Below are 26,045 nucleotides of genomic sequence, written 5' to 3'. Positions count from 1 at the left end.
TTAATATTGTGCTCCTCTCCACCTCGTGCTTGACCTTGAACATATATCATTACAGTTAACTACACCCGCTTTACTATCCGACGGCTTTAGATTCTCCGCCAATCAGAACTCTCGCATCATAAGACCCCGCCCCTCTGAGAGTGTCCTCACTCATATTAGCGAATCACGTTTGAGCACAAGCGTTGCGTCATCAAAGGAAAGCCACGCCCTTGGTTCGTTGAGCCGAGCAAGTGACTGACAGTTGCTTCAGCGAATAGTATCTCAGGGTCACGCTCGTGTATCCAATCACAGCTCGTCTTGAGAAAAAGGGGCGGGCGGTAGAGTAACCAATCTCTTGACTGTGTGACTGAGTACAACTTCCGGGCGCATCGTCCTCTGGAAATCCCAACGTGAGTAGAAATCATGAGCTTTGTGTTTTTATGTAACGTGAGGTTTCATCTTAGACTTGTGAAAATAAAAGCTGCTCTCCTGGCCGTGAGCTCGCGACCTGGAGGTGTTTGTTTGTAGTAAGGTTGTCAGCTGCTAGCAGAGAGCTAGCATCCACCATAGCACTAAACCAGGCTGACGAGCTAGCTTAGCTTAAATCTTGCTTGCAGGATGGACAGGTTTCATTCCAAACTTCAGCTACACATCATAAAGAGACGAGTGTGTTACCACGTGTTCTTTCCTTTTATAACACGTTATGTTTTTGAACTTATAAGATACCGGCTTCTATCACCTGCTCGTGCTCTGACTTCCTTTGAATGAGCATGATCTGTGTGAAAGGTTAAAGGGGCACTCCACCTATTGCACACGAGTATTAAGTGTGTCTCTCATCTTGAGGCTTATAACACAGATATTTAAAGTCCTCTTTCCTCTGACGGCAGCTTTTTAAACTGTGAAAGACTGACCCTGCTTGTGCCATCAGGGTTTACAATGTTCATCTTGTTAATTTGGAGTAAATATCATTACTAGTCTCTTGCTTGAAGGTTGTTTTCAGGTCAGTGTCACAATTTGGTGAAAGCTCATACACACACAGATCCACCATAACCTTATAACCACCTGCCCTATATTGCGTAGGCCCCTCATGGTGAAATAACTCTACTTGATGAGGTGTGGACTCCACTGGACCACTGTAGGTGTTAGCAGAGGATCCTTTAAGCCCCACAAGTTAAAACTCCATGGATCAGACCTTGTTGTCCAGCATATCCCACAGACCCTATCTCAGGAATTTGAAGGCCAAGTCGATGTGTTGCTCTTGGCTTTCATCTTTCATTGCTCTGTGGTCCAGTTCTAATGCTGACATGCTCATTATTAGTGTTGGACCAAGCGGCAACCTCCAGTCTAAAAATGTGAGTCCAATGTGGAAGTGCTAAAAACTGTATTTCATCGAAGATCCGCTTGAGGCTGGCTCCAGAAAGTACCGGAATCCACATACACACTAATTCAAAAAGCTGATCTTTACAGCAGAAATAAACATGTTTACAGCCTGGTTAAAAAACGGCTTCGGTCTAAGTAGCTAATTTCTCAATCGGCACACACTGTATGGGAGGCAAATTTTTTTCTCACGTGACAGTTGAGAAGATATTAAGATTAAGAGTTTTGCCCATTAAGGACATGACTGACTTGACTGACAGGCAGGAACACTGCAGTTGTTGCTGCAGCCTCTTTACATCACACTAAGTTTGGTTGGGTTCAGCATAACCAATATGGCTCCCGCCGACGATTGACTTCAAAACAGCGCTCAGGAACAGATGGGTGACGTCACGGATACTACGTCCATATTTTATACAGTCTATGCTTTGAACACATCAACTATGAAGACAAAATGTTCATTTGCTGCGTACCGTGTCCCACCCACTGACAGGTGCCACTGTAAAGAGATGATTAATGACACTTCACCTGGCAGTGGTTATAATGTCATGGCTGATTGGAGTATGTAGGCCTCTGCATTAATTATAGAAGCGTACTTGAGAAGAGCAGGTTGTATCACCTCGATCTATCTTTCAAGGTAATGACACTAAATATTAAAAGGCATCATTTCTAAGATGTTTTTTATTCTCTCGAACTGACTTCTAAGGTGCCTCCCTGTCATCTGTAATTGTGGATGTTGTATTCTTGACTCATTTCTTGAAAGAATGCATGTCAAAACATAAAGATCAGCACACCAGGCAGCTAAATAAAGCCTTCAACACATGCTTCCTGGTGTGAAGATCTTTATCTTTTTTCAATATGCTTGATTGTTTTCAATCCAGCCTCCACTGAGGGATGTGTGTGTCAAAACTGGACTTTCTGCATATCAAAACTGTGATGTGAAAAGTTTTTAAGTCGGGCACTACCTCAGCATAAAATGTCAAGTGTGACTGACGATTGATTAGCATTATGGGAAATGTAGGATCCACAGAATTTGACTGAACACAAAGTCAGAAGAATATCTCGATGACATCTTTGATTGCTCACTTTAATGTCTTTGTAACCTTTAGAGAGGGAAAAACAGCACTCAGAATAACTGAAAGGATGGGGGTACATATCTAAAACCAGTCCACAGCTGCCAGAGCCAGATTATCAGTCCGTTCACAGGGTAAGGCAGAGATTGCAAAGAATTGAGACTCAACTACGCAGTAGAGATCACAAGTTTCTCTCGTACAAGCAATGTCAAGATCAGCTTCTGGGAAATACCTGTTTTTCTCCTTCACCTGTGTTTATGTATCCACATACACTCACTCATAGCTAGTGGTAGTTAGCATTAGTTCTGCTCTCTTGGATTTACCCGAGTCACTCCCTCACCGTCTCTCTAATTCTTCCAGGATGGGCAGTGTTTTGGCTGCCAGCTCCCCCAACCCTCCGCCCCCGGCCTCTGGGGCAGCCGTCGCTCCGGGGTTGACGGTGCCGCCGGGCTTCGGGATGCCTCCGGTGTCCTCTGTTCTCTCCCCAGCTGAGGTGGCTGCAGGCCAGCAGCAGGATGCAGAAAACCCTTTGCCTAACCCGGGCGCATTCGATGAGTGTCATCGCAAGTGTAAAGGTAAACAGAGAAAAGTGCATGACACGTCTCTGCAGAATAAGAGATAGCTTGTTCTGCCCGATGTTGCTTTCTTTCCTGTGTTAGCATGTGTTTCTCTTCTGCAGAGGTGTTCCCAATGCAGATGGAAGGTGTCAGGCTAGTTGTCAATAAGGGCCTTAGCAACCACTTCCAGGTGAGTTTGGGGCTTTTTTAGGGATGCACCGAAATAAATTATTATGCCAATTATTAGTAGGGAGTAGGCCATGCATTTTCTGTTTGTGTTGCACAGGAATTTTCTAGGCCATTTATTAGCAGACACTTGAAGCTAGTTTGGAGAGCAGTTTGAACACACTGGGTTAAAGGAGCTCAAAGTTATAGACAGAAATGTCAAGAATGTTACAACTGTCCCAGTCTGAAGAAACACAATAAAGCCTGAAAATGTCTCAAAAGTCAACAGAAGTAAAGTGAAGATATCTTTCCGCTACATTTAAAGTGTTTAAATTTTGAACTCTCTTCTTCAGGTGAATCACACTGTCTTGCTGAGCACCGTTGGAGATTCCACCTACAGGTTTGGTGCAACATATGTTGGAACAAAGCAGATGGGTCCTGCAGAGGTATGTTAGCACTGGAGTCTCTCTGAATCCTGTGTATTTCTCTTGAAATGAACTGTGATGCTAACATACGCTACTTTGTGCTCAGTTCTTTCCAGTCATGGTGGGAGACATGGACAACAGCGGCAGCCTCAACGCCCAAATCATCCACCAGATCTCCAGCGGAGTACGATCCAAATTGGCCTTCCAGGTGAAGCTTCAATGTGTTGCTCTCTGTTTGAAATTACAGCAGGGGAATGCTAAAAAAACAGAACAAAACAGATGACTCTGTGTTTTTTCCACTTCAGAGCTCTGGAAAGTTCTTGTTTACATTTTAAAATGTTGCACTTATTACGTTTTTACAAATATTAAAGAACCAAAACTGAAAACTCCATTCCCAAAAATGTTTGGGTGTTATTGATCACCTGATGTATCCTGATCTGAGGTTTCAGACATGAGTGTTACTTTTTAAATATTCGTTGGGCTTTGATGTTGACTTCAAATCTGTCACATCCTCAGACACAACAACAGAAGTTTGTGAACTGGCAAGGCGACGCTGAGATCAGAGGAGAAGATTTCACTGCAACAGTCACACTAGGAAACCCAGACGTCCTCGTCGGCTCTGGTAGGTTTACATCCAGTGACACGTTTTTCTTTTCCGTGACTGCTTTGAATCCTCTGAAAGCAGATAATCCCACCCAAAGCAGAGCTTTCCATCCTAACTGATCACCTCTGTTTCTTTCTTTCTACCTGGCAGGTATCGTTGTAACACACTACCTCCAGTCTGTAACACCGGCTCTGGCTCTGGGAGGGGAGCTGGTTTACCACCGCAGGCCGGGAGAGGAAGGTTCAGTCATGTCTTTAGTCGGCAGGTACACAGGTGAGACGCAAGCTATTGTACGCGTGAGGATTTAACAAGACTGTACTTAAAAAAAAAACATGGATCAACCTGTGGTGTCTTCACCGTCCTCTGTACAGGTAGTAACTACATCGCCACATTGACACTGGGCTCAGCCGGCGCTCATGCTTCATACTATCACAGAGCCAACGATCAGGTAACTGGGCTGTATTTGTCTGTTTTCCTGACTTTATCAAACTTTTCTAAAAACAGACATGAGTTTCAATCATGAGTTTCTTCCTCCTTCATACCCATCGGAGTGTAACCGTCTGCTGTTCTCCCACAGCTGCAGCTCGGTGTGGAGTATGAGGCGAGCACACGCATGCAGGACACCAGCGTGTCATTTGGCTACCAGCTAGATGTGCCTAAAGCCAATTTACTCTTTAAAGGTATGACATGCACTGTCAGAAAAAAACACTTCATTATCACTGTGATGATCTGAAGGAATATGCATTTGGTTGCCTTTGAAAAGTCATGAAAATATGTTTGAACTTAGCTATGTCTGAGGTGTAAAATAGAAATATTTAAACAGATGTGATGCGTCATATTTCCCAATTTTTTTTTAAAGAGGTCATTTTTCAACATCTTACAAAAAGGGATATGTAATAAAATGTCTTATGTCTGTGTCCTGCTCCCTCTCAGGCTCTGTAGATAGTAACTGGATCGTCGGTGCGACGTTAGAGAAGAAGCTGCTCCCTCTGCCGCTCTCTCTGGTCCTCAGCACCTTCCTCAACCACCGCAAGAACAAGTTCCAGTGCGGCTTTGGCGTCACCATCGGTTAGACGGACTGAGCGGCGAGTCATCAACCGGATGACAGACTACACAGAGCGGACAGATTCACTAAGGACGAGCAGACTTTGTCATGTACACTACCGTGTGTCTCCCTCACCTCCATCTGTTGCTCTAATCGGACATTTTCATGTTATTGGTTTCATCAAAGGTACTGAAAAAGGTTATAATGTAAATCTAACGCATTTCATCCTAAAAGAAAAAGAGGCCAGATTGGTCAGAAGTGTATCTCAGAACTTAACTGATCAGGATTTTGTTTACTGTGTTTACTCTCGACACAAACAAAAAACCTCATTAAGAGACTTGACATAATCCGGAGCTCTTTGTTTCTGTCACTGACTTTGTGCCTGTTGCTTCAGATCTGATTTTTATTCTTGTGTTTTTTTGTATTACTGTAAGTCAGACTTGACATGCAGATGAAATAATTTCATTTTGTTTGTTTTTAGTTAATTTTTTTTTGTTACAGAGAAGTTTACCAGGAAGGAGTACTGTACTGCATGTAACGTTCACAGTCCATCTTGTTTTGTTGCCTTTTTTATGTCACGTCGATAGAAAACAGTAAATATATGACCTGTATATACCTCTTGGAAACTGATAAATACCATTTCTTACAAAAAAAAAACTGTTTGGGTTTTTACTTTGTGTTGCTGTTGCAGTTCATATGACTTACACATTCAGTGTTTTATTACTTCTTATTACAGATATTGTCCATTCACACCAAGCGGCAACCTCCGGTCTAAAAATATGAGTCCAATTCGGAAGTGCTAAAAACTGCTTCGAGGATCCGCTTGAGGCTGGCTCCAGAAAGTACCGGAAACCACATACACACCAATTCAAAAAAGGCGATCTTTACAGCAGAAATAAACATGTTTACAGTCTGGTACAAAAGACGAGTGTAGTCTGGATAGCTCATTCTTCGATCGGCACACACTGTATGGGGGGCACAGTCTTCCAGTGAGAGGCACAGCTGACTTGATTGACAGGCGGGAACACTGTAGCTGTTAGCCAGGAGGCTCAAAGCCCGCCTCTTTACGTCACGTTGGCTGTTTCCGAAATCGCCTACTATACTAGCAGTATGTACTGATATGTCCAAAATTCAGTATGTAGTAAGTAGTATGTGAACAAGAGCAAAATCTGCAGTATGCCAAAACTCCCCGGATGTCTACTGATTCGGGAAAATATCTCAGTATGCATCGGACCAGTCTTCCTCGCGTACTGTTTCCCACAATGCACAGCGCTCGTTCTGCTTTTTCTTTTTCCTCATTTTTTGACGAGAGGAAATCCGTTTTTTGTTGCTGTGAAAGTTATCAAATTACATATAAACCACTTCCTAACTTTTTAAATCATAAATGGATGCTAAATAAGCATTTTATTTATCAGCTTCGCCGTTGTTTACTTCCGCTTTTCAAAACCTGAAATCCAGCGAAGTCTGGCTCAGCATGCTGCATGACAGATCGAACAGAACAGTCATACTACATACTAAATTCAAACTCAGTATGTAGTAGGCAATACCTACTGCCTACTACATTAGTAAGTAGTATGTAGCAGGCCGTTTCGGAAACAGCCAATCACTCGACAGCAGAAATATGGCTGCTGCTGACGATTGGCCTCAACAGCGCTTCAGAAACAGATGGGTGACGTCACGGATACTACGTCTATATTTTATACAGTCTATGCACTGCAAAAACTGAAATCTAAGTGAGATTGAATATCACTTGTTTTGAGTGTTTTGGTCCTAAATTATCTCAATAAGATATTACAGCTTGTTACTGAGATTTTATGACCTATATTGAGTAATACATGCTTGAAACTAGAATATCAACTGTTACAAAGCTGTTTCTACAAATAAAGTGTGTAAAAGCCCCCCAAAAAGTAAAATAAATAAAATAAAATAAAAAAGATGATGTCATTAGCATTTACTTAATTTAAGAATATTTTTCAATCAATGTTTTTATTTCTATCAAGAAAAATGCACCTGTTATCAGTCAAAATACACTAATTTTAAGATATTTCTGGGTTCATTGAGTTATTTTTTTTTCTTGTTTTGGAAAGTCTTGACAAGCTAAATTTTCTTGTTCTGTTTGCACATAATTTTGCTTAGTTTAAGTAATATACCCCCAGTTTTTGTATATTTTTTCTTGTTTTTGAAGGCTGGCTTTTTTGCAGTGTGCTTTGAACAAGCCTCTCTCCTTTAGTCTCCTTTAGTCTCCTTTAGTCTCCTTTAGTCTCCTTTAGTCTCCTTTAGTCTCCTTTAGTCTCCTTTAGTCTCCTTTAGTCTCCTTTAGTCTCCTTTAGTCTCCTTTAGTCTCCTTTAGTCTCCTTTAGTCTCCTTTAGTCTCCTTTAGTCTCCTTTAGTCTCCTTTAGTCTCCTTTAGTCTCCTTTAGTCCTTACAGATTCAAGCTAAGATGAATAAATGTCGTCCCTCTGTTGTGTTACTTTTTTTAAGTTTAAAAACAACACAAGTGAACATAACATCAAAATCACAAACCTCTGTGCTATGTGAGATTTTCAAATTTGAGGGTTAAGAGTTTATTGACTTTGAAGTTTTTTACTTAGTTTCCTTACACTGTGATTTCTTGTTTCTTGTTCTTCAATGTTTGAGCCATAATGGCGGATGAGAGCTTTAGTTGAATAAGAAAACCCTCTATCTCATATCTCCATCTTTACTAGCTGCACAGTAGGATTTTGATTGTTGTGTTATCTGTCCTTTTGTTTGAAATTGAATCATTGAAAAAGACCCAACTATTAGGGGAAGACTGCTAAAGACAGCTCATAGTTTTCAATAGGTCAGAGTAATTGTATACAGTGTTATCTGTAAAATATCCACATTTTAAAGCTCCTGTGAAGAACTTTCAGCCCATGCTGACTTTGGCGCTCCCCTGTGGACAAAGTAGTACCTATTTTCTTTTTCCTGATTTTGTCCTCTATCTATATTAATTACTCTGTGTGCTTCTGTAGGTCATAAAGAGACAACAACATTAATTTCAGTCTGTTTTGTAACCAGTTAAAAACTCATATGGGTGCTTTAAATTGAGTATATTGGTTAAGTGCTAGCAATAGTCTGTTAGCTGTGACTGTAGGTTCCCATCTGAGCGAGTGCTGTTATTTGTTTACCTGCTTCTGTAGCAGAACATTTGCAGTAACCAGAGTGTAGTTTCTGTTTCGGTGTTCATTTCAGCTGTTTGTCTCAGTAGGAATCTCTCTCTTCAGTAAATGTTGACACATGTCCTCTATGCAAAGGAAGGCAACAAAGGTCTGAACTTCATTTTTTATTTAGTAAAATAAACATTGAGGGAATTTAAAATAAATATCTGGTGGTGTAGAGACCGATGGGGAAGTCTATTTACTGGGTGTTCTTGTTGAAAGACTCCCACAGGGCGATCAGCTGAGCCTGCATGTCCTGAGCGCTAGCGTCCAGCTTGGCCTTCAGGTCCTCTCCCATAGGGACCAGACTCTGCTGGATCTCCTGGGTCTTCTGGGTCAGCTGGGTCTCGAAGTTCTGGGCCAGAGGCATCATGCTCCTCTGAAACTCATCCAGACTCTGCTCTATCTTCTCCTTCATCTCCTCGGTGTAGGGGATCATCTGGGCCTGCAGCTGGTTCACGCTCTTATCCAGCTGCATCTTCAGCTCCTGGCTTTTCTGCGTCAGGACGACCTTCAGGGACTCAGAGTCCATGGCTTCAGCGTAAGGGGCAGCTTCCCTCTTCAGGTCTTCCACCTGCTTCTCCATGCGTGCCACCATCTCCACAGCGTAGGGGCGCAGGGTGGAGCTCATGGTGGCCAGATCCTGCTCCAGACGGGTCTTGAGCTGCTCAGCTTCCTGGGTAAACTGGGTCATGAAGTTCTGGGAGAGAGGAGCGACCTGAGTGCGAAGAGTGACCACGTACTGGTTGACAGCGTCAGCGCTTTGAGCGATCCTGGAACTGAAGGACAGAAAATGTATACATTAATGACTTGAAACATAATTTATACCTATTTGAAATTCTTTGTGATGACAGAGACTCTTACTTCACTTCCTGTCCCATCTCAGACTCTCTGAGCTGCTTCAGGGAGTCCTCGGCGGTCAGCGTTGCCTTTGCAACGTAATCCCAGAAAGCATCTTTCACCATGTCCAGGTTAGTCTTGGGCTGCTCATGCCACAAGATGTTTGCATTGCAAACTGTTGGATAAAAAATGAACAGATTTAGCACAGAACTCAAACATTTATCCTCCAGTCGTGTTTTAAATGGAAGAGTTCACTCACCAGAGAAAAGAGCAAGAACCAGAATTACCCTCATGATTAAATTTGTTTCTGTTGGACAAAGAAGATGAATGAGATTAAAGAAATGTTATAAAACAACAACATTCACAGTCTAACTGTATCTTAAGCTATGAAAGTGATCATAAGTATAAATTGTGTTACCTTTCAGAGGTTGCTTGTCTCTTCTTCACCCTGCGTCAGACGATCTGTGCCAAACAGCAGCTGTGGACACTTTTTATAGCCATATTGAAGGGTAAAGTCCTTTGCTTGCTGCCCCGCTGGACAGATTTTGTCACTCCACATCATAATTCATGTGTCATCACTGAGTTTCATCGTATGAAGCATTTTTCCTCATATCTGCATGTGTTATGTAACGGTTTACACCTGAAGCAGCATTTCAAGCAGCGGCTACATGCAGAGAAGGCAGAGATTACAAAGCAATAAGGATTTAAAATCTATTAGATGTAATGAAGAAACTTTAGATTTACAAAAGAAAATCAAAGTTTTTGCCTTAAAAAATAACAAAGATTGTTTATTGTCATGGTAGTACCTTACATCATTACACAGCAAACAAGCCAGTAGTCACAGAGCAACATTAGCATCTGGAATCATATTAATCATATTAGTTCAACCATCAAACAAATCTAAGACCAATTATTCCTCTCTTTTTTTTGCCTGTATTTGATAGGACAGCTGAAGAGAGACAGGAAATGTGGGGAGTAGAGAGAGGGGGAGGACACGTAGGAAATGGTCGCGGGCAGGAATTGAACCGGCGAACCCTGCGACAAGGACTGTAGCCTCTGTATGTGGGGCGCTTTGACCGCTAGGCCACCAGCACCCCTATTCCTCTCTTTTTGATCTATTCTGGTCCCCATCAACTCCTCCTCCAAACAAAAGCTGCACTCATAGCTAAGTAACCAATGAGAGGAAAACAAGCAGCAAACTCCGGTCTAAAAATATGAGTCCAATGTGGAAGTGCTAAAAACTGCAGTTCATCAAGGGTCAGCTGGGGGCTGGCTCTGGAGGTACCAGAAACCGCATACACACCAATTCAAAGAAGCTGATCTTTACAGCAGAAATAAACATGTTTACAGTCTGGTACAAAAGACGAGTGTAGTCTGGATAGCTCATTTCTTGATCGGCGCACACTGTGAGGGGGTGAATTTTTTTCTAACGTGGCAATTTCGAAGATATTGAGATTACAAGTCTTCCATCTAGAGGCACAGCTGACTTGATTGGCAGGCAGGAACACTGTAGCTGTTGGCTTGGAGGCTCAAAGCCCGCCTCTTTACGTCACAATCACTCGACAGCAGCAATATGGCTGCCGCCAACAATTGGCCTCAAAACAGCGCTTCAGAAACAGATGGGTGACGTCACGGATACTACATCCATATTTTATACAGTCTATGGTTCTAACACAAAACCCATCCCTCCTAACCCAACAGTCCCAATGTCCGTAAAGGGGCTCCATAGTGCAAACATTTAGTAGAACAGTCCTGGAGTAATCAGCGTGATAGTGCTGGAAGTCAGGTTGTCGGCTATTTTTGAGGATTACAATGGTACTAGAGCAAGCGGCAACATCCGGTCTCGAAGTATGAAGCCCATGTGGAAGTGTTATAAACTGCAGTTCATCGAGCATCCACATGAGGCTGGCTGCAGAAACACCGGAAACCACATACACACCAATTCAAAAAAGATGATCTTGCAGCAGAAATAAACATGTTTACAGTCTGGTTCAAAAACGGCTATGATCTAGCTAATTTCTAGACGTCACATTGCTCGACAGCACCAATATGGCTGCCGCCGCCGATTGGCCTCAAAACAGCGCTTCAGAAACAGATGGGTGACGTCACGGATACTACGTCCATATTTTATACAGTCTACTGTTTTTACACACAAAAAAAGTCAAACATTTGCTGGTTATAATCGCAAGTGTAAAAAATCGCTGCTTTTTCGTCATCGTTTAATGTAGAAAAAAAAAAAGTTTTGCACCGTAAGTTGAACAAAAGAAACAATTCAAAATCGTCAGTTCCGGCGCTCAGAAATTGTCATGCAGATTTATCAAACATGAAATAATAGATGTTTGAAGCTTTTGAAAGAGTCCCCCTGTCTTGAACTTCCCCATGTCCCCAAAAAACCTCTGCATGCCCCTGTTTTTCCAGGAGAACATTTTCGCTCCATTTGTACGATTTTTTCTAGAAAACAGAAATAAAAGCAGGATTTTATTGAATGTTACAAAGCTAAAGGAGGGGGAATTGTAAGAGCACAGGGAAGGGGACACATACAGTTTGAATGTGTCATGAACTTGTGTTTTGCTTCATCAGGAATTAGACTATTATTAAGCCGTAATGTAAACAGTACTGATCTGCAACGTTTTGTAATAGTAGAAGATTTGTAGCTTTATCTATGTGTCCCTTTGAGTTATTACATAGTCTGTGTGTGCGTCACAGCAGGGATGTTTATCAGTAAGTTTGTCCTGAGAAGCAGACTTTAGCTCCTCCGTGTTATCAGTGAAGTGTGGAGGGAATCGCTGTATAAGGAAACATCACATTCCTCCGTAAAGATAATCTGCAGGTCAGGTGGAACCACTGGATCAAAGTCCTGCTCACATTTCACTGACCTATAAAATGTCTGATACCAGTTTATCTACAGAAAGCTGAGAACATTTGAGTTAATCAAAGAGTGTGACTGATTGATTCATCAGCAGAAACAATGAGGTGTTTGTTGAGACAGTCACAACCTCTCTGTCCTGTCTGCTGATGGTTTCTACTCTGAGCTGAGTGATGGGATTTCTCTATTAAAGCTCATCATTGAGTCCATGTGATTCACAAGTAACCTGAATTCATGCTTTAGATGCATCTTTCACTATTCTTATTAAAGGCTTTATATGATCTTTATATGACCTTTATATGATCGTAGGTGCTAAAGTAGATTCTGTTGTGTTTTTAGTCATGCTAGCAGCTCTTATGTCACTTTAGTTAAGACATAAATGTCTCTAACAAGGTCAAATAGATTGCCTTTAATTTTTGTACAGACATTCATAGTCCCCTGTGGATAAGTCATACAGTCTGATGATCTTTTGACTTTTCTTTAGCGTCAACATAAAGCTAACCTTTGTAGTTTTAAGTCAGACATCTTAACCCTCCTATTATCCTTGGGGTCAATTGGACCCCATTCAATGTTTAAGGTCTCTAAATTTATGACTAACATCATTTTTTTTCTGGCTTCATATTTCATGACTTTACCTAATTTAACGGGGACAAATGGGAAAACATCAAATTAAAATGTTCATATGTTCCAATTTCATGAAAAAAAAATTACGCATCGGTGTTTCTTGGGGTCAATTTGACCCCAGGCCGTTTTAGCTGTATAAAACGTAAGAAATATCAACATTTTACACACATTTGTTTTGCTTGTTTTGGATGAATTTGAGGTCACTATAACCAAGGACACTTCTGCATGTGACTGCAGGAGCTGGGATCAAACCGCCAACCTTCAGATTGAGATATAATATTTCCAGCCACCATGTCTCTAAAGACATTCAATGATGTGTAATCTGTCATACGTTTTGATAACATAGAAACAAGGCAGGGCGACGAGAGCATGACAGACTCACAGCAGTTTGATGTTCTGTTTTGCAAATACAGGGGCGATTCTAGGATTGGATGTTTAGGGGTGCTGAGCCGGGCAAGATACATTTCACTGTTTTGTACATTTTAATGCAATTTCATTCCCACATTTATAAAAGAAAGTTATCACACTTTTTTGGAAAGTCTGTGACTAAACCATCAGATCTGATAAAGGTTATTTAAATGCTGATGCACAGCAAAAGAGAAATGGCTTGAAATCATAAAAGAAACATGGTAACTCTAATTTCTGGGGGAAGACGACTCATTTTGATACAGCAGCTCCTCAACATGTACATAAACAGTGTGTATGTTTCTGGAGTAAACCAGCCCCCTATAGTGGATACCAAAAAAAAAACAAGTTTCAACAAAGTACTATATGGTTTTGAAACTTTTCTAGCTTGTTAAAAAGGACATAGCCTACAGTAAAAAAAAAAAAAAAAAAGAAAAATCTCTCAAATTTAGAGGTCCTTCAGCACCCCCAAAAATGGGCTAGAAACGCCTATGCAAATAACGTCCTTCTAAATGCTTTAAATTGTGTTTATGCTTAAAAAATGTTTTATTTAAAGGGCTCTTTAGGTAGTCAACAAAGAAACATAAAGTACCTGACACATATACCTGGGTAACAATCAGTTTCTGGAGGTTTAAATTGCTGGGGTTAAATTGACCCAAAGGATAAAAGATGATAGTAAATTTGAAGGTAACAGGAGGGTTAACAGCTATTTGAAGTTGAGCTAAAGAGATGTAGTCCACAGATGTATTCTCCTTTAAAGGTGAATTGTCCAACACTTTAGAGGTGAGAAATTTCAGGTTAAAAAAAAAAAAAAAAAGTGCAATTTTCCATACTCATTATCTTTTTATTACTGTATTTAACTTGTTTTCTTATTACTTGTGATTGATGAAACTGATGGCAGTTGATTTGAACCGGGATGTTGTTAATTATATTTTATTACATTTTTCCTGTGGATATTATTAACATTCTTAATACTATTTATGTATGTATTTATTTATTAACTTTATATTATTTTATGTATTTTTATCTATATTTATTTATTAGTATAATTATTTTTCTTATTTTCACTATTATTACTACCACTCTACTTGCTTATGTGTTTCACCAGATTCTGATGATGACAAGCACAAATACATATTTTTGTAATTGCTCTATGGATACCAATAAAAACAAAATTATAAAAAATAAGAAGATAACAAAAGATGAATTTTGCAAACCTCTACTTGCTTTGTTATTAAAGGTCAAACTTTAAATCTGGTCAAATTACATTTTTATCATCCTCAGCTAAACGTTTTGTTTAGCTGAGGATGCTAATATACTTAACTAGGACTTTGACTATGTTATAAAGGATAGTATTTATTATTTATTAATTTATGGTCTATATCTATCTATCACTTAAAACTTTTTAAATTGTGTTTTATTTACTGTTTGCTATTTAAACTCTGTTTGTTTTTAATGTTGTAAGGTGACCTTGAGTGCCAAGAAAGGCGCCTATAAATAAAATGCATTATTATTATTATCTATCTATCTATCTATCTATCTATCTATCTATCTATCTATCTATCTATCTATCTATCTATCTATCTATCATTTTAGCAGTATGCACTTTGCAAAATAATATCACAAGACAATCCTCAAGATAGCTCACATAATAACTCACACACACTGAAAAATGCCATCTGATGTAACGTAGTGTTCATAGTGGATGCTAATTTGCGAGAGCCGTTCCTTGTGGGGCTTTTGTGAGAGTAAAGGATCAACACAGTAAATGTAAAAAAGAAAAGAGAGGTACAGCAAGCTAGCCTATTATGCTTTGTAAAGTTACTGTAATAAAGTTGTAGGAAAATGAAACACTTAATTTTAACTGTTAATAATTGTAAAACATCCATTTTATCCATACGTTTGTCATTTGAATATTAAAGCTGACTAAAATAGCACTTTTTAAATATCATGAATATTCAAATGTACAACTTTGTTTTCTAGATTTAAGATGTACTCTAGGAGGTTTAACATAAAGACAGATAACAATCATAAAATAAAAAAAAAAAAGCTTATTTCACGTTAATATTGTAGCAAATTTTTTTCTTCTGAAAGACGTTTGATTTGCATGATTGAATTAAGAAACTACTCTTTACATACGTTTCATCAGACTTACTACTGTGATGTGGAAGCTGCAGTGACAGCAAAGCACTCAGAGTTGGACTTTACTCCCCCCTTGTTTCTTCTATAGGACTCGGAGGCCTATATATACTCAGCCATGGTGTGTGGAGGACACTGCATCCTACAGCTCTCTGACTGGACACACACACACCCATAGGTTTGTCCCAGCTGCAGCATCAGTCATGAAGGTCCTTGTCGTGCTCGCCCTGGCTGTTTTCACAGGTAAGGAAATTTTGGTTAAAACTTTGGTGAGGATGAATGTCTAGTTAATGAAGTTGGGAAAATATTCCATTTTCAATCCGGGTAAATAATTGCTTTTGTTTTTGTTCTTTCAGCAGGATGCAATGCCAACGTTGTGTGGAATAAGCAGTCTCAGCAACAGGTCGACATGGTGAAAGATGCTTTCTGGGACTACATTACAAAGGCAACCGCAACCGCTGAGGAGTCCATGAAGCAGATCAGAAACTCCCAGCTGGGAAAAGACGTAAAGTAAGGGCATTGAATTGAGAAAATAGTGCTAAAAAAGCTTTGTGGGAATTAAAGCTCTTCAAACTTTTGGAATTTTTGGATAAAGATGTTCATTTCTGTTTGTGTTTCTGCAGCACCCTCATCTCTGAAAGCACAGACGCCGTCGACAAGCTTGCTGTTGCTCTTAGAACTCAGGTGGCCCCTCTGACCCAGAACTTCATGACCCAGTTTACCAAGGAGGCTGAGCAGCTTAAGACCCGCCTTGAGGGGGATCTGACCAGCATGGGAGCCCGCCTGCAGCCCTACGCAGAGGAGCTGGTTGCTGACCTCCAGAACAAAGTGGAGGTGCTGAGGAAGGAGATGAGCCCTTATGCCAACACCATGGACTCTGAGTCCCTGAAGGCCATCCTGATGCAGAAGAGCGAGGAGCTGAGGGTGCAGCTGGATAAGAGCGTGAGCCAGCTGCAGGCCCAGATGGTCCCCTATGCCGAGGAGATGAAGGAGAAGATGGACCAGAGTCTGGACGAGTTCCAGAGGAGCATGAGGCCTCTGGCTCAGAGCGTTGAGACCAGGCTGACCCAGAAGTCCCAGGAGATTCAGAAGAAGCTGGTTCCTCTGGGAGAGGAGCTGAAGATCAAGCTGGATGCTGATGCCCAGGACCTGAAGAGGCAGCTGATAGCTCTGTGGAAGTCTTTCGCTAAGATGGCCCAGTGAAAGGACTAAAACTATCCTCCTTTAACCTCAGTTCTCTCTGCTGAATGAGAGAGGTGTTTATGGGACAGATACAAAGTGCAATATCTCATTTATTTATATGTTGATGCTGCTAAAAGATGCTCCCAAACCAACCAACTGGATACTGTCAGTATTCCCTCCACCGTTACTGTTCAAACTATTAACTTATATCTGTGAAACAACAATAAATAAGTTAAATGTATTTAATGCTGTCATTGTCTGAACATTTGTGCTCTAAAAAGAGTTATGCAATAATAATTCCAAAAAAGGAAGCTTTAGATTTAGTGATGTCATTACCTCTGTCCATCGTTTAAGGCAGAGGCGTTTAGGAATTCAGAGTAGGAGAGACTTTATGAACTTTAAGAAAATAAATCTTACAGTCTCAGGTAATGAATAACAAATAGTGTTTGCAAACATCAAATATTTCTTTCTTTGTACCCGACATCACTGAATTACGCTGTCTACCTCTTATTAATTACTCTGACATTGCTGCTTTCTTGGCTGCATTTGCTGCTGTTCAGGAAAGTTCTCTGGTGGAGGCTTATCAAACTTCGACAGAGTTGCCCTTGAGAACGCCACTATGATTGATGAAGCATAGCTAAGTGCCTTTCATGGGACCTAATGTGCAAGAAAGTGTAGACAATATGCCACATTAGCTGACCCTCATGCAGGAAAACAAACTGAAAATGATTAACCATAAATGCACCATGAGTTTCTGTATACTGGTGCCATAATGCAGTGGTTCCCAAAGTAGGGGGTTGCAAAAAAAAATAACATATTTTATCCATAAATATAAAAAATATGAATGAATCTAGTGGTTACATTTTAAATAAAACCATGCAAATATACAATTTTGTATATGTTTCCACTTTTCTTTGTTGCCACAAGCCCCCTGAGGTGACTAATCCAGATAAATGATGGTATCAGTGTCAGCAGGTCAATTTACAGCAGCACATAACACAGCAACATGTGCACATAGGTAGTCTAATTTTCTAACAACCAGTTAAATGAAGTCTCTTTGTCAGTTTTTGGATCAGCCTGTCAGTGCATTCCCATGGCAGAGAGGAGCATTTCACCCTCTCAAAGGACAGTGGGGTTCATCGGTCTCCAGTAGCACTATTTGCAGGGTTGCAGACTGAGCAGTTTGGGAACCCCTGACCTAATGGATGCAGCTATGGCCCTTTTTTATTTTATAATTAGAATTTATTTTTCCCTGCCAACAGAGATCAACACTTGTGGTCACTTGAATTTTAAATGGTAAAAAAGCTCTTACTTTGTTGATCCTCTCCTGTACATGTGTAAGTAGTGTGCTCTGACTCTAAATATCGTCTTGCCGTCTTTCTAAGCTCAAAAGTGTCATTCACTCTGAATCTTTCACATGGAAAATGTAATCATCTGTGTAGATGAGATATGTCTGTTTTGTACTATTGAATGGCCTGGAACCACCTCATCTGTGTGTATTTATTTTGTATTTATTTTGTAAACCTGAAATTGTAACAAAAAGAAAGTTTGGCACAGATATTTCCCATATAATGAATATGATGACATTATAATGAACTGTGCAATCCTACCACTGTCTTATATCTATACTATTTTAGAAAATTGTCAAGGTTAGGAAATAAAATACTAAGAAATAGAAATAACGAGTGAAGCTGGGAGCCAAGATTCATTTAAAAATATTTTTGTAAAGTAAATTTAGTTCTACATTAAAACTAGGGTTGGTAGTCATGGAAAACTAACATGAATTTGAATGTAGCATGTCCTCAGGACTCCGTCTAACCCCTCCCTCCCGCCCTCCCCTTGGATCTATAATAATAATAATAATAATAATAATAGTAATATATTTTATTTATCACGCACTTTGCATTTGGAACAACTCTCAAAGTGCTACAGGGCATAATAAAAGGGCAGTAAGAATAAAAACAGGATTAAAAAAAATAGTAAAATGCAGACACTTGTTAAAGACACTGTAGTTGAATACAAACAAGTAAAAGCAGCAGGGAAGGTCAGATAAAAACTATGGATAAAACCAGGGAAATAAAAACTAGGGTATATGCCCTCTGAAACAGAAATGTTTGGAGCTCCTCCCAAATGACGCCCCCCACTCACATGCACGAGTGCCGCTGATCGCAACCATATGATGGTGACTGATTCCAAACCGGTCCTCAGCACATCGTTTGTGTTTTGCACTACGTCAACTCATGTCTCACTCAGCGGTAAGAAAACACCAAAACATTATCATAGTGAAAGTTAAAAACACAAACAAACATGAAGTGTAGGCGCAGGAGGTGGGCAGAACGGCAGGACAGGATTTGATTGGTTCCATAATTTGGATCCTGATGGCAGGGATTGGTTGGTGTTTTCCCAGGTTTACTCAGCTGTAGATAGCAGCTTTTTTTCACTCTTTTTTAAGAACACATTATGTATTGATTGACATCGGGACATAGAGATCATTTTAACCAGTATAACAAAAAGTGTATCTAAATCTGACTACTAACCCCAGCTTTAATGAACATATTCCAAATTAGAGTTTAAAAAGGGTTAACATCCATTAAATTGTCATGTTTAAAAATGAAGTAAATAATTCACCCATGTGTTCTGATTATCATTTAACTTGTATCATATTTTTATAACATCAGAAGAAAAGTATGTTGATGTTTAGAATAGTAATTAAAAGAACAGTAGTGTCACAATGAATATAATCATTGGTCACACTGATGGTGATGGTGGAAGTTATTCTATCTTATAAGAGTTGTAAACGCAGACTTTGACCCATGTCGGCCGGACAATGATATGATACCATCGTGACCTTTGACCTTTGGCTGCTGTTATCCTTTGCATCATAATGTGTCAGACAGGGACACTGAAAAGTTTCCCCTCTCTAAAGGTGCAGCCACATTCTCAGACTTAAAGTGTGTTTTTTTGGAGTGAGCTGAGGACAGAGTCAGACCCTGATCAGATGTTTTGATGTTTTGATGTCATTCCCCTGCTCCTGACCTGTGCTCGCCATGTGTTCTTTCATTATGTGACGTGGAGCCAAAATAACACACGGCAATAAAAGATGACAACAACACAGTACATGCTGGGAACTTCGGACGCAGGTCAGATATCCTCCTGACAACATTTATTGGATCTCATCAAAGCCACCTGAAGTGTATAAATACTGTGAGGTGGACTGAGACTGTCTCACAGACGTCACAGATCAGGATCACTGAGGTGAGACACACACACATACACACACTGTATATGTCCATCTTTAACAGTAGATTGAGTCTTATATGTATTTGTAATCAACTTTGAGGGTGATTTAAGGTTATTTACTCGAGATTCATTAAGATGTTTGTCATCTTTATATAAAAATCTAAATGTCATATCTGAGAAATCAACAATATCTACATTTATTATGATTTTGTCAGGAAACTAGAAGAAGAACTGAAACTTTATGTTAACTTTAAGATGACTTTAACATATTTTTCTTCATCATATTCCAGGTGTCCTAATTTCTGCTCATCATGAGGGTCTTTGCAGTTATCCTTGCCCTGGCTGTCCTGTCAGGTGAGGCCACATTTCTTCATAGCAACATTTTTAAAAGTCGATCATCCTGTATTTTGAAAAGCAGTCAGCAGTTTCCATCACCAAACTTCTTCCACTCTCCATAATCAACCTTGAGAAGTAATCATCTGACATGTTGGTGTTTCTCCCGTACCAGGCTGCCATGCCAGAAGTTTCTTTCAGGACGAGCAGACGAGCACATGGGAGCTCACCGTCGACAAGTTCAGGGATTATTTCACAGACCTGAACATGAAGGCCGATGGTGTGGTAAAAGACATCAGGAGCTCCCAGATCAGCAGAGAGCTAGAGTGAGTTCATTTACATCACACTGATCAATTCAGTAACAGCTATCAGAGTCATTCATCAGTTACGTAAAAGCTTGTTATCAATTGAGACCTGAGTGAATATTTAATACACTTTATGTGCTGTAATTAAGACGTATTCACACAGTCTAAAGATCATATACCTAACAGTTTTTTTCACATGACATTGTTTTAACCCCCCTGTTATGTTGCGGGTCAATTTGACCCATTTTAAAGTTAAAAAATCTTAAGAAAAATGTTTAAAGTATTTTTTTTGGGTATCAAACTTCTTCTGCTTGGCTTAATTAGCGCAATTAACTTAAATAGAATAATTTATTAACATCACTTCATAAAAATAAATAAATAAAATGCAAAATAAAATGAACAAAAATCTAAGTCATGTAAAACTACTGTATTTATATTTAGGTCTTTCAAATGTACATAAAAAAAGTTTAACATGAATTTTCATAAAGAAATGAGTGAGTTATCCTCATTGAACCATGATCTGTGAGGATTAAAGAACACCATTGCACTAAATATTGATTTAAATGGTTAGTTATGGAGTTAATAATGAGATTAATAAATGTTTATTGGGATTTTTTTGGGTTCACTTTTAGATCATTAATTATGCTCCGGGTAAAATTGATCCAGGAACATTATTGCTGTCCCTAAGAAACGGACATAACAGGAGGGTTAATGCTGTCAGATAAACATTTTAGATTTAGTTCAATATAGTAAATTAGAATGTTGGTATAAGCCTAACCTTTCAAACCTCAACTCTTCAAATATCAGAGAAAAATGTAGTTCAAGTTAGATTCTCTCCCGGTCTTTGTTTTCCAGTCACACTGATTTAATTCTGCTCGACTGAGTTAAACAGCATCATCACAAAGCTGTTAGTCTTCTGCTTGGGTAAAACACTCCGCCTTTAGCTGAGTCAGTGTGAGGACGTTCATCAGTATGTGTCAGAGAGGTGAGGCATTTATAGAGCTGCTGACTGAGGCCTTCACAGTGTTAGTCCCAAGTCCAACTTTCTGACCTTGTATTTTCACTTTTATAAGTTCAGTCTCGGTCACTGTCGAGACTTTACTCAAGGTTTTAGGTATGATAGTTGATGCTGTACTTTGCTCTGACCTCTGTCTTGGCTGCTTTTTGATCCTTTTTGGTTAAAAATAACACCAACAAAGTCCTTTTCTAATAAATGAATTGGGCTTTTGGATACCATATCAAAGCAGTACAATTAGATACAATATGATAAGATACGATATTATATAATACAACACAATATGATATGACATAATAGTTATGGTGTAATACAATGTGACCCAATATGTACCATGAGAATCAAAGTGATAAAAAATGATATGATACTATACGATAAGATATAAGATGATACGATACAATAAGTTACGTTATAAGAAGATTAATTATAACACGATATAATATAATATGGTATGATATGATATGATTAACATTATACAATATGATATGATTTGACATCATAGATATGATGAAATATGAAAAAACTATAGGAATCAAAGTGATACAAAATGATATGATACAACAAGATATAATACGATACGATACAATACAATACAATACGATATGATATATTACGTTATGGTTCATTATAAAGCGATATGATATGATACAATATATGATACAATAAACAATATGATATATGTTACGATATACAATACGATATGATATGATATATGTTACGATATACAATACAATATAAGATATGAGATATGATATACGATATGATATACGATACGATACAATATACGATACGATATACGATACGTTATATGTTACGATATATGTTACGATATACGATACTATATACGATACAATATACGATACGATATACGATACGATATACGATACGATATACGATACGATATACGTTACGATATACGATACGATATACGATACGATATACGTTACGATATACGAAACGATATACAATATGATCCGATACCGTATACGACACTATATACGATACGATACGATATATGTTACCATGTACGATACGATATACGATACGATATACAATACGATATATGATACGATATACAATACGATCTACGATACTATACAAAACAGAACAGTATGATATGATTTGATATGAGATATGATATACGATACGATACAATATACGATAAGATATACGATAGGTTATATGTTACGATATATGTTACGATATACAATACAATATACGATACGATATACGATACGATATACGATATGATATACGATACTATACAAAACAGTACAGTATGATATGATATGATTTGATATGATATTATATACGATACGATATACGATACGATATAATATAATATGATACAATTCCCGATAAACAATACGATATAATGTAATACGATACCATACTATATATGATACAAAATATGATACGATATGATATGATACAATATAATGTGATACATTACAATTCACCATATACAATACGATACAATGTAACTTGATACGATATAATACGATACCATTTAATATGTTACAATCTAATATGATAAAATACAACAGAATATTATATACGATACGAGATATGATACGATATGATGTGATCCAATACAATTCAAATCATACAAAATGATACGATTTGATTAAATAGGATAATATATGATGTGGTAAAATACAATATGATTATGATCCCAAATGCTTTACCAAAACACCAACAAAATACTTTAAGTCCTCTTTTTTTGACCCCCTACAGCACCCTGATCCAGGACAGCATGTCTGAGCTCTCCATGTACAAGGAAGACCTGGAGACCAAGCTGAGCCCCTACGCTCAGGAGGCCGGGGAGCGTCTGAGCAAAGACCTGCAGAAGCTGGGTGAAAAACTGCGTGACCACATGAGCGAGGCCCGCGACCAGATGGAGAAGTACAGCATGGAGCTTCAGACCATGATGGAGCAGAACGCTGACGACGTCAGGGTCAGAGTCTCCGCCTACACCCGCAAGCTGAAGAAACGCCTCAGCAAGGACACCCAGGAGATCAAGAGGTGAGAGACACACTGAAGCGGCGGGGGAGGAATCACTGCAGATCTATGGGAAACTCTGCCCTGTAAGAGAACCTGAAGGTTTCTAGAACTTTTATATACCAAACTTTTCAGACCTTAAGATTGTTCAATGGCTTTATTTGAGTTCTGCTGAGGATTTTTTTAAGACTGCTGCCTCTTCAAATGTTTATACGAATCTATTTTATAGTACCAATTTATATTCTTATTATCTTATGAGGAGTAGGCCTGCTGGGTGTGGTAGGATTTAAACTGAACTTTATACAGTCAATTAATGATTTATTATGGTTACATAATTGCCAATGTAATTTATTAAGCAGAAATACCAGACTTACTCTGATTGCACATTGATACATATTTGTTTCATTTGGTTTCAGGCTGTTAAGTGAGCATGTTTATCTCTAATGCTTTGCTTTTTGGCCTTCAGTATTTCTTCATTTTTTAATTAAAGTAATTGCCTCTCGCCAATTTGATTAAAGCTCCTGTGAGGAGTTTTTAGCTTTTGTGAAACAGACTGAGGTTAATACTGATGTCTCTGTATGACCTACAAAAGCAAAAGACATCATTATGAGAGAACTTTACTGACACATGTACAGGAAAAATCAACAAGAGGAACCAATTTGTCCACACGGGGGCGCCAAAATCAACACTACAGAAAATTCCTTACAGGAGCTTTAAGGGGAAATCTTTTGATTTTAGACTCTGGGCCAAAATTTATGTGGCATCAAATAAATATTGTGCAGATATCTAAAGAAGAACATTTTCTTTTAACATTTTAAAAATTCATTAAGGAAAAAGTTATCAATAAATTAACAAAATTGCCAAAAGAACAATAGGTTTAAATATAGTAGTCGCACATATATATATCTCTTTATTTAAACTCGAAAATCATTGAGGGCAAGCCCTCATTTACAATGACGACGAGTATATAAAAGAAACATTAAAATGCATGACAAGCAAAATAAAAGATATAACCCTAAAAGAATGATGATCAATTAAAAACAGACGACAGTTAAAAGTAATGTGGCACGATAGCCCTGAAAGACAACTGCCCAAACATTCGATGAAAGCAAAAAATAATTCAGTAAATGCTAAATATTTGCATCAAATGCAAAAACAATATATACATATTTTATTTTAATGTGATTTTTTTTTTGTTTGATGAAATATTTTTCATTTATTAAAATAATGTTTTGTTGTGGTCATGTTTGAGGTCATGAAATGCTTGTGCAGCTGACCTTCAGGGCCACCATACATAGGAGATAATTTACTTTAATTAACTACATTTACATTTTGAAGTCATCACATGGTTTACTGTCTAATATGTCTTCATACATCATGAAATAAGTGTTTTTGTTACATACAAATGAACGGTTTAAAAGAGAAATCAAACGGTCATTGAGTCTTATTCCTCACTCAGGTTACATTTTTCTGTCCCTCTCTCAGACATGTTTCAGACTACTTTGACACTCTTCAGTCCCGCACCTCAGACAACATGGAGGACATGAGGGCTCGCCTTGATCCTTATTTCAACCAGGTGAGAGACAACGCTCAGGCAAAGATCACCACCTTGAATAATCTGCTGAAGACGCAGGTGGACAACATGAAGGAGAAGCTCCAGATTACCGCAGAGGACATCAAGGGGCGCTTCGAGACCACCGGTGATGACCTGAAATCCACCATGGAGGACAAGATGGAGGAGCTGAGGAACTGGTTCCAGCCATTTGTCAACATGATCAACGGAAACATGTAAATCCTGAAATCTGACCGTCAGAGCTGTTCATACAAACTTTCAGCATCACACCACATCTGTAAAAGTTTGATTGATTCATGAAGATACTGAACGAGAAATCTGTTCTCTTCCATCAATGTCTGAACGTGGTTCTGTCACTGAAGACACTTCAATAAAGAAACAGCTACTAACCTTTGTGTCCGAAATCACTTCTCATTGATAATGTACTCAAATATGTTTATTTACACCCTTTCAAAGACAGTAGTAGTCTAACTGCCCTTTATTATTTGCAAAAACTGAATGTTGAAAACCAGGGGGTAATATTTAGAATTACAAATCTTTCACTTTGGGGTTAAATGTGCAGGAATGAAAACCCAAAATGCATCAGGAGGGTTTTCTTTTACTGAAATATTAAAGCTGACTTAAAATCTGACCTAAATAAGTAATAGGTTAATATGAAAAGGGACACACAAGCTGAAGTTGACACATTCACATCCTTAGACTCCAATACAACAACTGATTCCTTCACCTGAGTTATTTTTCCTGCAGTACACTCCAAATGAGACACGACTTGAAAATACTTCCTGCTGTGTTCCCACGGCTCCCCGTAAACCGTCTAAAAGTGTATTTTTAACCGAGTTCTGTGGGTTAGATGGTCACCGTTAGAAAGTATTTACCTGTCACAGAGTAAGGTGCAGTAGTGGGCTGCAGTGAAGAGGTTAATAAGACTGTAGTTTAGAGAAAACTTTCGCTAAACATGGTCCAGTATTTCCTGATATGAACTCAAGGAAACCAGTTGTTTCAGGTGAGCACTAGTGATGTGTCATGATCAAAAGCTGGGGCAAATTCTCACTGAGAGGAGAAATCGGATCAGCCCATCCAAGCTGAGGCATCAGATTTTTCTCAATGCCAACCTGAACTG

At 38.9% G+C, this 26,045-nt stretch overlaps 4 protein-coding genes across 6 annotated transcripts; 3 read left to right on the top strand and 1 right to left on the bottom strand.

Moving 5' to 3' along the window:
- Nucleotides 1-261: 261 nt before the first annotated feature.
- On the top strand, nucleotides 262-5,875 carry tomm40l (translocase of outer mitochondrial membrane 40 homolog, like). The gene is made up of 10 exons (XM_034704600.1): nucleotides 262-389; nucleotides 2,787-3,001; nucleotides 3,106-3,173; nucleotides 3,502-3,594; nucleotides 3,680-3,781; nucleotides 4,090-4,195; nucleotides 4,328-4,450; nucleotides 4,549-4,625; nucleotides 4,755-4,857; nucleotides 5,111-5,875. The coding sequence occupies exons 2-10, from the start codon at nucleotides 2,788-2,790 to the stop codon at nucleotides 5,248-5,250; spliced, it is 1,026 nt and encodes a 341-aa protein (XP_034560491.1). The 5' UTR covers nucleotides 262-389; nucleotide 2,787; the 3' UTR covers nucleotides 5,251-5,875.
- A 2,639-nt stretch (nucleotides 5,876-8,514) lies between these two features.
- On the bottom strand, nucleotides 8,515-9,832 carry LOC117827812 (apolipoprotein A-IV-like). The gene is made up of 4 exons (XM_034704627.1): nucleotides 9,661-9,832; nucleotides 9,502-9,549; nucleotides 9,267-9,417; nucleotides 8,515-9,181 (listed from the first exon to the last, which is right to left on the bottom strand). The coding sequence occupies exons 2-4, from the start codon at nucleotides 9,533-9,535 to the stop codon at nucleotides 8,602-8,604; spliced, it is 765 nt and encodes a 254-aa protein (XP_034560518.1). The 5' UTR covers nucleotides 9,536-9,549; nucleotides 9,661-9,832; the 3' UTR covers nucleotides 8,515-8,601.
- Nucleotides 9,833-15,372: 5,540 nt separating this feature from the next.
- LOC117827811 (apolipoprotein A-IV-like) lies at nucleotides 15,373-16,644 on the top strand. 2 transcript variants are annotated; one of them, XM_034704626.1, is made up of 3 exons: nucleotides 15,373-15,519; nucleotides 15,636-15,786; nucleotides 15,900-16,644. In XM_034704626.1, the coding sequence occupies exons 1-3, from the start codon at nucleotides 15,480-15,482 to the stop codon at nucleotides 16,477-16,479; spliced, it is 771 nt and encodes a 256-aa protein (XP_034560517.1). In that variant the 5' UTR covers nucleotides 15,373-15,479; the 3' UTR covers nucleotides 16,480-16,644. The 2 variants fall into 2 exon arrangements, with proteins under 2 accessions (XP_034560517.1, XP_034560516.1); XM_034704625.1 differs by having other exon boundaries at nucleotides 15,633-15,786.
- A 2,757-nt stretch (nucleotides 16,645-19,401) lies between these two features.
- apoea (apolipoprotein Ea) lies at nucleotides 19,402-25,314 on the top strand. Of its 2 annotated transcripts, XM_034704623.1 has the most exons (5): nucleotides 19,402-19,713; nucleotides 19,989-20,052; nucleotides 20,207-20,357; nucleotides 23,089-23,376; nucleotides 24,838-25,144. In XM_034704623.1, the coding sequence occupies exons 2-5, from the start codon at nucleotides 20,010-20,012 to the stop codon at nucleotides 25,142-25,144; spliced, it is 789 nt and encodes a 262-aa protein (XP_034560514.1). In that variant the 5' UTR covers nucleotides 19,402-19,713; nucleotides 19,989-20,009. The 2 variants fall into 2 exon arrangements, with proteins under 2 accessions (XP_034560514.1, XP_034560515.1); XM_034704624.1 differs by lacking the exon at nucleotides 19,402-19,713 and having other exon boundaries at nucleotides 20,010-20,052; nucleotides 24,838-25,314.
- The last annotated feature ends 731 nt before the right edge of the window (nucleotides 25,315-26,045 follow it).

Source organism: Notolabrus celidotus, chromosome 16, assembly GCF_009762535.1.
Source record: "Notolabrus celidotus isolate fNotCel1 chromosome 16, fNotCel1.pri, whole genome shotgun sequence".
NCBI classification, from domain to species: domain Eukaryota; kingdom Metazoa; phylum Chordata; class Actinopteri; order Labriformes; family Labridae; genus Notolabrus; species Notolabrus celidotus.
Note: the sequence above shows the minus strand (reverse complement) of the source record. Positions and strands in the feature narration are given on the sequence as shown.